The sequence below is a fragment of the Schistosoma haematobium genome, chromosome 2, assembly GCF_000699445.3.
Source record: "Schistosoma haematobium chromosome 2, whole genome shotgun sequence".
NCBI classification, from domain to species: domain Eukaryota; kingdom Metazoa; phylum Platyhelminthes; class Trematoda; order Strigeidida; family Schistosomatidae; genus Schistosoma; species Schistosoma haematobium.
The window spans coordinates 21,665,421-21,681,819 of NC_067197.1; the positions used below are offsets into that span (position 1 = coordinate 21,665,421).

The 16,399-nt window shown below is 30.9% G+C and overlaps 1 protein-coding gene across 7 annotated transcripts in view; it reads left to right on the forward strand.

Moving 5' to 3' along the window:
- SLC7A1_1 (High affinity cationic amino acid transporter 1) overlaps positions 1-16,399 on the forward strand; it is an 83,044-nt gene that overhangs the window by 10,784 nt on the left and 55,861 nt on the right. For 2 of the 7 annotated variants that reach the window (XM_051214618.1, XM_051214619.1), the window contains 9 exons: positions 1,058-1,280; positions 4,659-4,798; positions 5,230-5,332; positions 8,736-8,840; positions 10,390-10,530; positions 11,959-12,119; positions 13,799-13,983; positions 14,643-14,751; positions 16,134-16,224. In XM_051214618.1, the coding sequence (XP_051067798.1) occupies positions 1,058-1,280; positions 4,659-4,798; positions 5,230-5,332; positions 8,736-8,840; positions 10,390-10,530; positions 11,959-12,119; positions 13,799-13,983; positions 14,643-14,751; positions 16,134-16,159 (1,193 nt within the window). In that variant the 3' untranslated portion in view covers positions 16,160-16,224. Of the gene's footprint in view, positions 1-1,057; positions 2,134-4,658; positions 4,799-5,229; positions 5,333-8,735; positions 8,841-10,389; positions 10,531-11,958; positions 12,120-13,798; positions 13,984-14,642; positions 14,752-16,129; positions 16,225-16,399 lie in introns of all 7 variants that reach the window. The other 5 variants (XM_051214615.1, XM_051214620.1, XM_051214616.1 and 2 more) reach the window with 4 other exon arrangements.

Genomic DNA, 16,399 nt, shown 5'->3' on the forward strand with positions numbered 1-16,399 from the left:
GACCTTTTATGAACCTACAAGAGAAATACTGTTAAGCATATATCTAAATATGAGGATTGATCAAAAGAAAAAAATATGAATTTTGTTTGCTCGAATGTTCATCTTACTACTATAATCGTGCATGATAAATTTCAATTCACAGGTGACATTGATCTTAAAATATTTGGATAAAAATTACAAACACTTTTAGTTGTTGTCAGAATAAAAGAACTTGATAGTTATAAGTTTTAGTAAGTTTAATAGATCAAAATCTAATGATAAAAAGTAAATTTTTAAAAAAAACTTGATCTACCAAAATAAGTTATCCGAAATCAATTACAATTATCAATCATATTTAGGTAATCATTAAGTCACAATTGAAAAAAATCAGCACCTTCACGATATACATAATTACTGACAAAAATAAGTCTAATAGAAACAAAAAGTTTTGATGATACCAGACTAATTAAGATAACAAGCTCTACAGTTACCAGTTCATCATCTGCTAATTTTAACTTTTTGAAAATGAATAACTTTATATCACGTGATCAAATTGTATTATCTGTTCAGTTTTGCAGTATTTACTGGTGATTACTTGGTGAATTCAAGATTCATTGTTTTGTTTTATTTGTTTTTGATCGGTAAGCTTAATATATATTTCATTAATTGGCGATAATTCGACTGAGACTCGGACCTAACGTCTGACATTTTAAATGCTTAAGTCTTTCTGATTAGACTGTTGATAAAAAACTGCCATCTTATTGAGGTGATTTTTAGGTATCAATATGACTTAGTTTTTTTTAAATATTGAACCCTTTTTGTTCTCACATATTGTTTCCTATGCAATCATCCAAATGTTATCATTTTTGATACTTGAACAATATTTTGTCAACGGCGAAAAATGGAACTCCAGAAATAAGTCGTTTAAGAAATATAGTAACATATTAAGTTATGAGCATGCTGCTCTAAATTTATTTAGGTAAACAGTAACAAGTTATTTATTCTAGCTTCTTTTAATCACACACTGTACATAAAGTTTTGTTTACTTTTTTCAATTTCCTATTTTATTATTTCTAAGGTGAGGAAGTGCGTAATCCACAAACAGCGATTCCTATAAGTATTATCGGATGCCTGCTAATATGTTTCTTGGCATATGGTCTTATATCTGCTACACTTACGTTAATGGTACCATATTATTCTATCTCTTCTGTTGCTGCTCTACCACTTGCATTTAGTCGTCATGGCTTACAATGGGCAAAATACATTATTTCCACTGGGGCTTTGTGTGCTCTAACTACTAGGTTTGTTAACAATGCTTTAACGTAATAACACTTCAGAAATAATAAGAATCGATTTGACCACAATATGTTGCAGCTATGGGTTGATATTTGCTGAGAAAGTATTTGAAATAAATTAACAGCAGACCATCTAATCTTAGTTCTGTCATCCTATTTATATCAAACTCAAGTCAGAGGAAACAGGGGTGTCATTTCTTATTTTATCGATGAATTATCAGGTTATAACTAAACGATCATTGCCTTTGAAATTCATGGGTTCCCAAAAATGTCCCAGACTGAGAAATTGCAGTTACTTATTATCCCTATGATTCACAAAAGATACTGAATCTATATTGTCTCATGACTGAAGATCTATCTAAAATGACTGAATAAATCCATAAATTTGTTAAACGCTGATATATTTTACAACAAAACTGTTTTATCATGAGAATACGGAATATAAATCACAGATTATTTTCCGTATCATTATTTACATTCAGTTAATCGATATACTTGTTTGTAATTGGTAAAAGCTTTTAGTTACTGATTAAGAAGTTCTGGACATGAATTAGGCGCTTAATTTAGCTTTCGTTTATAGCATACACTTAAGGTTGTCTCTAGTTACATAGCTTTTCCAACCAGTATTTCACAGGCCATTGAAAATCTTTGACTACAATCATTGCTATTTTCGTTTGGTTGTTACAGCTTAAATATCCATCAACCTGTAGACTGAAAACTAAACTGAGTTAAAAATAGCTTTACCAGAATAATTAATATATGAAAACGTTGTTTGGTGGCTGTGAAAATATCAGCATTTTTATGACTTTATTATCAAACATGCACTTTAATTAAATATCATTATAATGTTTACATTTTGGTAAGTGCAATGCTTATGAAATTTATTTATAATTTTTATATTATTATTGTTGAATTGAGTGTTCTGTTTTAGTCGATAAACACCATATTTAGCTTTGTTAGTTACTCTTTTCAAATAAACTTATCCTTTCAACCGTATATTGTCCATGAATATTTATTAAAAATACAATAAATGGTATAAACTGATTTACTCGTCAAAGTAATTTGGTTGTTTTCAGTTGAACAAAGTAATTAATTTCGTTTAGAAGCTTCTTATACGATGTATACTGGTAACTGCTTATCTTTACAATATCCTAGAATGTTTTGTCTCAACGATACAGAAGAGATTATCCTAAATCAGTATTATATTGCGTGATAGTCAAACTGTAGAAGAGACAGATGGTTATTGCTAGCCTATCTAATCACATTAACTTGTATATGAGATAATACCTAAATGAAATAAAATGAATACCATATATTTCCCTACTACCTGACTCCATCAACAATTCGATATTCTAGTTAATGAATAGATAATGAAACATCTATTTAATTAAGTTGTTGAATAAGACTACCATTTCTCCCTGTCAATACAATAAGAGATATTAGAAAAAGATATACAATGAAATGTGGAAAACACTAGGATATCTTGACGTTAATTTTTTAAAACAAAATAAAAAGTGAATACATCTTTTTTTCGGTCATTTAACTGTCAAAGCTACTAGTTCGACAATAAAGCTTACGCTATTAAAATTTCACTTCAATTAAATAAGTTATTAAACTAGTATGGTATATTCTACTTACAAACTGCAAATGTTTATCAATAAAGTAATTAAAAATGATATACTAAACAGTTATTAACAACTCAAATGTGACGCATATTTTACCAAAGTTTATTAGTAGTAGTTCATCATCTTATTAACTGGTTTGTCTTTATTGCATAAAGCGGTAGACCTAAAGTTAGCATAGTTTTAACAACTTGGAAATTATACTACGAACGTACATAGTCTTTCAAACTTATTTACCGTGAATTAAGTTTGTTCTGAATTTTGTATTTTCTTCTCTCCATTTTGAAATGAATGTTCCTTTTACTTCTATAACTGGAAAGTCTTAGGGAATTGGACAGTAAATATCCTACAAATATGATGTTCATGGCACTTAATCATATTTATTTTTGTACGTAAACGTATCATTTTATTGCTCTACAAATCTATTATTTAGGGTTTTATAAAACAAAAAAAAATGTGAAAAAATAAATTTAACTACTTAATAATTGTCATACTGTTCACTTCCATAATAATTTTGAATAGAATAATGTGATCATTGTCATTGTCTGTTGTATGATAATTGGGATCATCAGCACTCATTTTTTCACGTTACTTAGTAAATCGGTCAAATGATTTTTACTAGTTATAGGTTGAATGAAAGTTCTTAACAATCGCATCATGATATTTTCTTTTATGATCCTTTATTATTACTTCGAAGCAAGAAGTTTTTTTCCAAACAATACTTATTTACCTATGTAAATAAAACTTGAAATCCTCTGCATATTTTCTCTGTTGGAATTAACGCTTTATTCAATAATCTACTCAAATAACCCAAGACTAATTTGTGTATTTTTCTATTCCTACTAGATTATAATAAATTGGACTAGCAAATCAACATAAAGTAGCCAATTCACAACTTTTCTCAATGTAGCAATTAGGGAAAATTATACATTTACAATAACCTTATTTAAATGAAGTCATTTATTTACCAGTTATTAAAATACATTCATTCAACATTTTAGCCATCTTCGTAAACTAATATGCTTATGTTGGTTGAAATCAACCGATATAACAAAATACTTAATGAATTTTAACTATTATATCCGGACGATAAAAAGTCCATGGACTAATATTTTACGAATATTTCTATTGTATGACCATTAAGTAACTGTCTTATATATATTCATATTCCTTTCGTTATAGACTTTTATTTGACTTATTGGTTACTGTTATATGACTTAATATTCTCAATCTATTAGTCAAAGTTCCGCACAATCACAGCCACTTTGGGCTTGTTCTTGTACAAATGTTATTTTCTATTTTATGGTGTGATGTGGTTTGATTTTACTTGTATATAAACCTATTATGTATGAAATATACGATTCGTATCGCGGAGGCTGAGATTAGCGTTGTGGACTTAACAGGTAGGGTCAGGCGGCAAAGGGAATAACCGGAACTCTAGGCTGCCCATACTAGTGTATGCGTCATTAGTTTGATCGTATAAGTTAGCGTATCTAAATTGGTAATCGTATTTCGCGATAATTGTATAAGCCAAAAACATAACATTGACTTTATCAGGTTTCAAAAGTATTAATTTGATGATCATTAACAAATGTGAAATTCACTGCTTTTTAACATCTAGTACCTTGGATTCTAACTGTTATGAATTTGCTAGTATCATGAAAAAATTAGTCAAACTTATGTAAATCGTTTATGCACTAACATAATTCTTTTTTATTTCATTTACATTTCAATTAATTTAGTAAATTATACATATTTTTAGCCTTTTAGGTTCAATGTTCCCATTGCCCCGCATTTTGTATGCTATGGCAACTGATGGGCTGTTATTTGGTTTTTTAAATCGAATAAATTCAAAAGTTAAAACTCCACTTTTAGGTACTATCGTATCAGGTGTTATTGGATGTAAGTATTTTTGAATATCCATGTTTATGCATACACATATATATCACAGCTTTAATCAATAGGCTTAAATGGTATATCTTGGAAATCGGTGGAACCCTACAAAACCAATTTACATGACTGAATATCTTGTTACGTAATATTATAGATATACTTTCTGTCATGAATGACGGTTGTAAACTCTGATCATATTTTTTTGTAGTTTAAGTATTGCTTAAATCATAACCAATAAGTTGAATTTCTCATCTTTAGTTCTATACAACAATAAGTAGTCCTATAATTTGAAGACTTATTTTGATATAGATTTATCACATGTTTGACATTTAGAATTATAATTTTACTTATTATTCAACTTTTCTTAGTAATAACTTATTAATAAATGGCTTATTAACAAATCATGCTAATCTACCCACTTATATATGTGATAATTTCAGGCATAATGACCGCAGTATTCAGTTTACAAGATCTAGTCGATATGATGTCTATCGGAACACTTCTTGCTTATACTCTAGTATCTGTTTCTGTGCTTCTTTTGAGGTAACTTATACTTTATATGAAATAATTCCTGTATAAACTGACTAAATTTTGGTTGTATACTTGGTGATTTGAAATATTTGATGCTTTATCGTTCAAAACATTTATCTGTATAAGCGTCCGAATTATTACCTCTATTTTTATACTCATATATTAAAAAATCTTTTTAGTTAGTATAAAACTCTATTGAAATTCTTATGAAAGATATTCACTGGTCTCAAGAACCTTGTAAAATAAAATTCCCAAGACGTAGTCAAGGCCTCTATGCATTATCAATATTAATAGAGGGAAAGTGCCTGAAAAATATATTCGGAATGCAAACAACATATGTTCGACTAATACAATCCATTATCTTCAGCAGCCATTTTTAAACATCTTACAGATCCCATAAAGTATTATGATAGTAAAGACAAAGATAATGGCATTTTACCAAAATATCTATCGCAGCTATCAAAAGAGATTCTGGGTCTTAATGCCAAGGTTGGATTTTATATCTCAAAAATGTTTATTATTATTAGAGTGAGAGATAAATCTGAAGGTTTCAATTATTTCATTTTTTTAAGGTTGAGAAAGAGACACGTTATATCAAATAAAATAAAATCACTTCTCAAACATACTTATGCAGAACACACAGGATTTAGCTTACTCATAATACTATGCTTTTTTTTTAAACAAATGAGTTTTCTCACGGAAGGCTAATCAACTGGCGTGTGTATCACGCGATAACATGTGACGTCTTACTGTTTACTTTAATTAGTTATTTAATATCGTATATTTACTGCTAGCATTGCTGCTGTGTAACACATAAAACAATGTTTGTAACTTAAAATTACTGTTATCTACAATAGACAAATGAGTAATAACAAAAACGAATGATACTCTTTTTTGAAATAAAATTTTCATATCTGTCCCATCATATTCAGGTATCTGTAGAGTAAACTTTGAAGTATGTACAATGCAATCTAATTTTAGATATATTTCATACTTTCAGGTCTTACACTCATCTGGTTTGTATCTACTTCTGAAATTTTTATTTACTTAGATAATAATGTTATCAGAGGATTGGGGTTTTACTTTAGGGAAGAAATTACTTAAGTTAAAAATAACAACTAGTATAGTCTAATTTAGCGTTTTACATATTCCTTCTTCATCGTGATGTCTAAGGACCATGGGTCCCGTTAGGTATATAATTTAAGAGTCTTAAAAAGGAAAAAATCATTGATCCAGTACACTTCTTACTTACTTTTACTTACACCTGTTACTCCTCGTGAAGGAGCATAGGTCGCTCACCAGCATTCTCCATCCAACCCTGTCCTGGGCAATCCTTTCCAGCTCCTTCCAGTTGTAATTCATCCTTTTCATATCTGCTTCTATTATCCGACGTAACGTGTTCTTTGGCCTTCCTCTTTTCCGCTTCCCTTCAGGATTCCAAGTTAGAGCTTGCCTCGTGATGCAGTTTGACGATTTGCGTAATGTATGTCCTATCCATTTCCATCGTCTTTTCCTAATTTCCTCTTCAGCTGGAAGTTGGTTTGTTCTCTCCCACAGAAGGCTATTGCTGATGGTATCCGGCCAATGGATGTTGAGTATCTTGCGTAGACAGCCATTTATAAATACTTGTACTTTCTTGATTGTGGTTGTTGTAGTTCTCCAAGTTTCAGCTCCATACAGTAGAATTGCCTTGACGTTCGTATTGAAGATTCGCACTTTGATATTGGTTGAAAGTTGTTTTGAGTTCCATATGTTCTTCAATTGTAGGAATGCGGCCCTTGCTTTGCCAATCCTCGCCTTTACGTCTGCATCTGAACCTCCATGTCTATCGACGATGCTTCCCAGATATGTGAAGGATTCTACATCTTCCAGAGTTTCGCCATCAAGGGTGATTGGATTGCTGTTCTCCGCTTTGAATTTGAGGACCTTGGTTTTCCCTTTGTGTATACTGAGGCCTACTGATGCAGAGACTGCTGCTACATTGGCTGTCTTTATCTGAATCTGTTCACGTGTACGTGATAGGAGGGCTAGGTCATCTGCGAAGTCCAGATCGTCTAATTGGTTCTGAGCTATCCATTGTATTCCGTGTTTTCCTTCAGATGTCGAGGTCTTCATAATCCAGTCGACCACCAGAAGAAAGAGGAAGGGAGAGAGTAAACAGCCTTGTCTGACTCCGGTCCTTACTTGGAATGCATCTGTCAGCTGTCCTCCATGCACTACTTTGCACTGTAGTCCGTCACATGAGTTCCGGATAATATTGACAATCTTCTCAGGAACTCCGTAGTGTCGAAGAAGTTTCCATAATGTCCTCCTATCTACACTGTCGAATGCCTTTTCATAATCAATGAAGTTGATGTATAGTGACGAGTTCCACTCAACTGATTGTTCGACGATGATCCGTAGTGTTGCAATTTGGTCTGTGCACGACCGATCCTTTCGGAATCCAGCTTGTTGATCTCGAAGTTGGGCATCTACTGCATCCTTCATCCGGTTCAGCAACACTCTGTTGAAGACTTTCCCTGGTATTGACAGTAGTGTAATGCCTCTGTAGTTTTCACATTTGCTCAGATCTCCTTTCTTTGGAATCTTGATGAAGTGTCCTTCTTTCCAGTCCATTGGCACTTGTTCCTCCTCCCAAATCTTTTTGAATAGAGGGTAAAGCATGCTTGTGGTTACTTCGACGTCTGATTTCAGTGCTTCAGCTGGTATGTTGTCGGGTCCTGCTGCTTTCCCGTTCTTGATTTGTCTGACGGCCATTCTAATTTCTTCCGTCGTTGGTGGGTTGACATCTATAGGAAGATCTGTGTGTGCTACTTCGATGTTCGGTGGATTCATTGGAGCCGGCCTATTCAGGAGTTCCTCGAAGTATTCTACCCATCTGTTTCGCTGTTGTTGAATTTCAGTGATTGGCTTGCCTTCTTTGTCTTTGACCGGCCTCTCTGGTTTACTGTATTTCCCTGATAGTTTCTTCGTTGTATCGTAGAGCTGTTTCATATTTCCTTCTCTAGCAGCTTTTTCTGCCGTCGTTGCTAATTCTTCCACGTATTTCTTCCTGTCGGCTCTAATGCTCCTCTTCACTTGCTTGTTTGCTTCTGTGTATTCAGCTCTAGAGTTACTGCCGGTCCCAAGCCCGGGTAAAGGAGGAGGGTTGGGCATGGGGTTAGCGTCCCCATCCCGTAGAAAACTAACTCGCTAAAAAAACGCTTACCAGTACACTTCCGTTTGGAGTAATTCCCCATTCAGCGAAAATTGTAAAAAAATCCATTCTTAACATAAATGTTTAATAAACATAAAGTAAACTAAATTACTGTCAAACTATTCGTTCTAATCTTGACGAATATTCGTATAAACTAATGACTGTTTAAATTTACTTATAACTATTCTGTTTTCCTTTCCACCAAAATTCACATTTTAGAGGACAACAAATGTCCATTGGATATTGCATCGGGGACACGAAAGATTATACAGAAGTATTGATGGACGATGAAAGTTGGCCAGCTGATAAATTACCCTTATCTGAGTAAGTCTCTAGAATGTTAAGAATTATTTAAAATCCCACTGAATATTTAATGTATAACTATCACAATACATTTTATAAATAAGCAAAAATGTAGATGTAATGTGATGGCTAGAAACTGTTAATTAATTTTAATTAAGACATTTGTACACTAATTAGTAAACTGGAAATTGATTAAAGACGATAATATAAGTAAATAAAATATAAGATCACCTATGTACTAATATTTACAGTTTTAAAAATATTTAGTGAGAAGTCAAACCTGTACTATAGGTTTAATCATATTCTGTCTTATATGATTGATTTCCTCAAATCTTCAGTAAATTCGATAAACGTCTGTAAACTTTGTATTAATTTTTGATCGGATACTTTAAATATCGGTTTGACGGCGTATGTTTCCGTGTGGCTGGAAGCTGGTTGCTCACAAGACCGGATTAACGATTTAAACGCCCAAATGAACTAATGAGTAGCAAGATTACCAGACCGAAGAATATGTTATTTAATGAACAAAATAACACGCCTGTTTACAGAATAATGACGAAAAAAGAAATACGATTAGACGTCATAAACGATTATAGAAAATCAACTTTGAAGGTCGCTCAATCTTTAACAAATTAAGACCTGATTGTACGGCTTACATCTTGCTTATCATAGAAACTAATTGTTTATATTGCTGTTATATTTAACTTATTTAGTAGTAGTTGATTAATCTACTGAACATCATGAGAAATATTTTTTTTATAATTTTTACCTTGTGTGAGTATGCTCATGGAGCCAATCAAACTGGGAAAAATATTACATGATTAAAATTGAGTTTATTTTATACAGGTTTCCTCACTGATAAATTTTAACTCGGCTTTATTCAAACATGTCGATTGTCCGACGCGTATTGAACATAATTCTAAGTAAATTCTATATGTATTATAGATTTCATCTATGAAACGTTTTCTCTAGTCATTTTGACTTTAGTTTTGACAGACTAATTCTGTAATAATATTTCACAAATTTTCCCCATTATATCAAAAAAGTCTCTTTTTAGGAATCTCTTGCAAAACCTATGGAAATTTACGTTTTTATTCGTATTCTTTCAACCATTTATATGTACATATTCACTTATGAATTTCTTACTTATTATCATCATCATTTAAAAAACTCATGAAATCCATCCCATTTTAGACCTAAAGCGTATCGGAGTTATTTACTCTTACAAAGTACATTAATTTTTACAAACATCCTGGACGAATTTTAATGCGCATAAAACATTTATTTGCTAGTATATACTCGTTAAACATAAAAGTGGCAGCTGTGTTTAGAATCACAGATATTATAGTTTGTTCCTTAAAATTAAGATCAATTATGTAAAGATGCAAATTTTGGATTTGAGTTATTTAGTTCCTTTAAACACATTCCTTTCAATATCACAGTCACCGTATACCATTAAGCCAAAGGTAACATTAGTGCTTAAGTTTACTTGTTTGTGTTTTCGGAACATCTTACTAAAATTATAAAACAAAGCTTTTTCATCTTTATATATATTTTAATTTATTACTAGTGAAAAATCATATCCACTCAAGTTTTTGAATGAAGTAGCTGACAATACACTTAGTAATGATAAAGAACCATCGAATGGTCCTGATGAATATTCCGATCATAATAAACCCTCTATTTCCTCAAATAACGTTGATAGTTCAAGGTAAGTGATTATTTTCAAATTTCATATTTAATTCTCAATCAAATCTTTAGTTCTAAGATTAATTGGACTTTTATTACAATCCTATATGCACAATCATTATACTCGTTAATCATAAGCTATGATCAGATGCATTTATTGAATTCTTCACTACTGATGGTAGAATGATTGATCGGTTAACATGTAAAACATTTTAACCCCTGAATTTAAATTCTTTTTTAGTAGTTTCAATCACATTTAGTTTATAATAGTTCACAATGTTTAAAACATTATATTGCATATCACAGTAACTAAAAGTAAAAATTAGTTTCCCTCTCTCTGAAATATTTAATATTAGGTAATTGACCAACGAGACTCCGCATTTTAATAACAATCTGGTAACCTTTGAAAGACATCAACTTACTAGTCGTGAAGCTTATAGCTATGTACTAACGATCGACTACGCAAAAACGAGCATTTTATGCACTAAATAATTATTTACGAACTACGTGTTGATTCTATCCCTTATCAAATATGAACTTAATGAGATATATTTGTTTAAATCTTGGAAAATGAAACAATGTCTCTTTTTGAACACTTAATAAACTGTAGTTTTTTTAGGGTAATTGTTCGTAATGGAAAGAAATAATAATACAGTGTTTGTTAAACTTCATTTAGGAATTTATCATTATTGTAGTGGTTTTTTTAAGTTTTCTGAATTCACTCAATAATGTTTTCCATTTCTGTTACTAAGTAAACTGTAATTATATACTTAGAAAGTGTTGCCTCACTAGTTGCTATAAGGAAGCAATTTTGTATAGATATGTGGGTGTTTGATCAGTTGGTAAGATTATGATGGGCTGATGATTGCTTACATAAATCAATTTATGCATCTTTTATCCACAAATGAAGCCGTATCAAAGGACAAATGACCGACAGACTGACCAACAAAAAATTTTATAGGGATGTTAAACGGGAAAGTAAAAATGATTAAAAGCCATAAGTGATTATGTCATACAGGTTTTATGGATCGTTTACCAATCTACGAAGTTGAAATTTAATATTTACTAAATAGTGTTCAATAAGAATCCATAGAAATATGTTACATATAACAAGCAAAAAAATACCTCATCACTCCGTGCTTGCTGAAGTAAAAGTTCGGTGCTAATCATTTTATGGGCTACGAATAAGTATATAACGCGCTTAAAGATTGGAAATGATTGTAAATAAAATTGTAAAGACTGAATATTAGGGTAGAGCCATGTAGAGAAACTGACTGAAATCTCTTCACTTGACTTGTATTTACTTCTTAATTCATAACCACTCATCCTAGAATTCGTGGTCAAGGTATATTTTGTTTAAGGTTTTGTGATTGTTATTACTTCTTTAGAGGACTTTATGAAGTGGTTATTTTTTCAGTCTATGAACACTTTTTCTCTCATATCTTTCTAGTTTATCAACGGCTTTAAAACAAACAAACAATTCACCACTTCCTGATAATATTCATCTCGACATTTCAACTTATTTTCGAAGATGTTTCAAGCGTGAACTTGGTCAGGATAAACCATCTCAAACTACCGAATTAATTTATAAAATAAATAGTTACTTACTACGTGAGTGATAATTTCTTTAACTAATAGAAAGGTAAAGGGATGCTCATTTCATATCATGGTTTTTATCAATTAAAAGAAACAAATATTGGGTTCGAACAGTTGGTGTAGATCTTATAAAATACAATATTATAATCTTTACAAGTTACTAACAATACTAGAAAGTTTACACCGCTTATTTTAACGACGTATATCTAAAGGCTCTTATTATAACTGAAATTATGTGTAAATGTTTGGTTTTTCACCTTAGCTAATATGCTATGCAGCGTTTTACTTAATTAGCCATATATAATAAAAGTGTATTTAGTAAATATTAATAGTGAAATTCAAAGCGTACGTTTTGTTTTACTTAATGTTCAGTTTGCACGTAAGGACGATTGTATATACATATGAATTAAATCAATAGTTTCAGTATTTTTGATTTGTTAATCTAACAACCACTATCAGTGTATTCGAAATTTAAATAATATCATTCAATGTTGTACCAACATTTAAAAAAGTTTCACTTACATTGAAAGTTAACTTCTTATGTGACATCTGTGTTCCGAAAATTTATCCAAGGAAATTAGTCTTGTGTTACCCTTTTGTAATTTAACTTATATTTTGATAAAAAGTTCCACAAACGAACCAAACATTTCTCAACCATCAGTTGAGTACATATTGAAGACATTATCATCAATGTTTTGAGTAAGCTCCAGCAGATATCAATCATAAATATTTGTCATCTTTGGTTAAATGAGAGAAACGTAAAACCAATTAAGTAAACCGAGAGGTTCCTTAAGGTGCCAAATAAAAATTTGCTCATGAATAATGAGTTTAAAGCAGCGATACTGAAGAAGGTTCGTGAGAAATGGTATTTTTGTGGGACATTGAGTTATCTCGATACGGAACCTAGATGCGTTAAAGATGAACTGATACTTTTGATTAAACGCAAAGAGGATTCAGAGAAAAAAAATTTTATCCCCGATGAAATCATTAATTCAAGTTTTACATTCATTTTTATAATTGTGTATCTTACAGTTTGCTTGCTGTTGGGAGTAAGTTATAATGACCGTACATTGCGCGCTACTTTCAAACATATATCTGAACAATGCATTATCGGTCTCATGAAAATAAATTGTGTATAAACTAGCAACTCAGTTCTTGAACTCTGACTACATGAATCCTCCGGAATCTAATTTCAGAATTATTCTTAATGTAAATTTAGTTAACTCAAAGAGATAATAAATTAAAAAATAACTTCGTCCATTCATACTTTTTTACTCTGTTTTCAAAGAGCCCAGCTAATATTTTATTTGACGTCAGTTCTTACTTCTTTCTAAATTAGTGTGAAAATATACTTTTTACAAACAGTAAACCTAAAATATAAGATATTTAAAATTTAGAGTATAATTAATTAGTTTTCATAGCTTCTAAAATATGTAGTGGTTCTTAAAAGTGCTAGTCCATCAGGCCAATGATAATTCAATGCTAGGGAATCCTAAGTCATTTTCTGAAATAATTGTACAATCTATTTGGAAATCAAACTTACTAGCTGATTTGGCATAGTGTACAATTTTGGCTACACCACCATCATTAACAAAAATTTACCTAATCTTTAAAAACAATCATGAACCACATCACTTTCTAATGTAAATCTATTATTTTGATTTGTTTCGACGTATTCAACGCATACTTTCTAGTTTGCTTCATTTTTCTCGGCAATCTGGGTATATTACTGTTAGATAAACTACCTGAAGAAGTGACAAAAAATATGATAGTCACAATCTCAATATGGACGTTTGTTGGATTAATGATCCTGATCAGTATTATCATTTGTTCAGCATTAGCCAGACAACCAGAAAATAAAACACCTGTGGCATTCAAAGTACGTATTATATTCTCATGTATAAAGTTTTCTTTATTGTTAAGTTTTATTTAGTACAAGTGCTTTAGAATATGTTTGTTGAGAACAGCTAGTTAGAAAACTTGTTGCTTCTTGTACCTACTTTCAAAGTTTAAGGAACAACTGGGCAATGTATTTTAATTATTTTTATTTAGATATTTCGTTACTAATATATGCAGGTATTATGCAAATATTTTCTTTCATCTCAATCGAAAAACTAGTTTTGACAATTAGATGTTCATTCTTACTATACTTCTAACGTTATAGCCTTTATACCTCATCCATACAAGTATATATAAACGCAATGCTCCATATTATATGGGGATATTTACAGACTATGAGACACTCTAAGGTGATTTGCCTGATCTTCATATTATATTTATTTAGTACTGATGATAACACCGTTATTCATTGACGTCACTGTTAAATTAAAATCAGCTGTTTGATTAGTAAAATCTTACTGCAGAAATAACTTGTTGCAACATATTTGTGATGAATCTGAGTAAGAATAATGTGTGAGTCTAATAAGAATACTTGAGACAAGTGCTGTAAAAAGTTAGGAACACCCATAAAACAAAAACGTTCCCCAATAATAATGGTTTACTGAGGCTATTACTTCAAACAACATTCTTTTTTTACAGGTCCCTGGGGTTCCATGGATTCCAGCTATTAGTATATTTATCAATGTATATTTAATGGTTAAATTGTCAGGGGCTACATGGATTAGATTCTTAGTCTGGATGATTATTGGTAAGAATATTTGTCGATTTGTTTAAATAAGGAAATTATTTGATCTAATAGCTTACGATCATGTCCATATGAAAAAGTTCATGATATATCACAATATTTAACCCTTTTATTCAAGTGATAAGATGTTTATTTTCACCGACGAACCAAAAACTAATAAATAACAAACAAATATTTCCTTTTAATATGGTTAAAACCTTAAAAAATGTCAGAATTCTTATTTTACCACATTTATGTCTATATTTGTCATTCGGGATCATGCTTATTTTTTCTTTGTATACTGGAAGCCACAAATAACTTTCACAAAACCTTAAATAGCAAGTATCTGTGACCAAACATCTCAAAATATAGATAGACTTGACAGTAATACGTGATGAGACATGTAAGTACTTTTTTTCAGGACTACATGTCAACTAATTTTCTTTCTAATGTAAATATCTCCTTAAATAATTCATAAGAGTAATGACAATAGATGTGTTTATTCAGATTTTGCTGGCTAAAGAACACTTCTTCATGGGAGACGAACATGTAATATTTGAAAGACTGATTGGTTACACATCGCATTGATGACTGGAGTTTTTCAATAAATTATTCAGAATCTATCAAAAGTCTGGTTAATTTTTTAGTAATCCTACCTAAAGCAAATACTTCAGTAAAAAGTTAAATAACCATGAGTTGGTGTAACATCAAAAACTGTTCCATGCACGTTGTTCAGAAAATAAGAAACTGGTTTACACACTTTTATATAGAAAATGAGCTGTTGGTTATAATCAAATCCCTAATTGATGAATTTCTACTTTTAATATTTGTGTTGACTTAACTTCTAACTACCAAATTATTCAAAGATTCCTTTGTTTTGAGTTGTTTCTAAATCAGTTTCTTGCTTTCCTTACCACTTTAGTTAGCCTGCTTAACCAATCTTTATGGATTTGGTTAGTTTTCAGTTAAAATCTAGACAAATAGAATAGGAAATTAATCAATAATAGCTATACACCAATATCAATAGCTATTTGAGCTCAAAAACAACCAGATAATACATTCGAACGAGTTAGCTCATTTATCGTTAATATTATTCCATTTGTTGCATAATGTGAAAATGTTTCATTAGAAATGAGTGTAAACGATGTATGTTTACTAAAGTAAACCTTTAAGCTGGGACAAAAATGTCGACTACTTATAGCTACCTTGATTTCACTGTTATCTGAAGAATGCTTGTCTTGGCTAAGAAAGTGTATTCACAAACGAAATAGATATAATGGTATATACGCCTCATATCATTTGATAAATGATTAATAAATTTACCTGTCTTTGAACACTTGAACCTACTGATATATTGTAAAGATATATATTTAGAATGTTTTTCTATTATCATATTCTTAAGATAGCAAACATCTGGTTACTAATGTATTGATATTTTCATTCACACGAGTATGAAGAGATTACGGAGGGAGGGAAAATTCTTTAGATTTGAGAGGAGTAAGCATACTTTATTTACTTCATTGTTTACATACATTATGCTTATAGATTCAGTGAATACATATGATTTTGAGATAAACTTTTATTTTGAATATCAGAATACGTTCCCTTCTTACAAACAAAATTATGACTTTTAATCGTTGAATTCATGAGTCGATCTAAGCAAAACCACTAC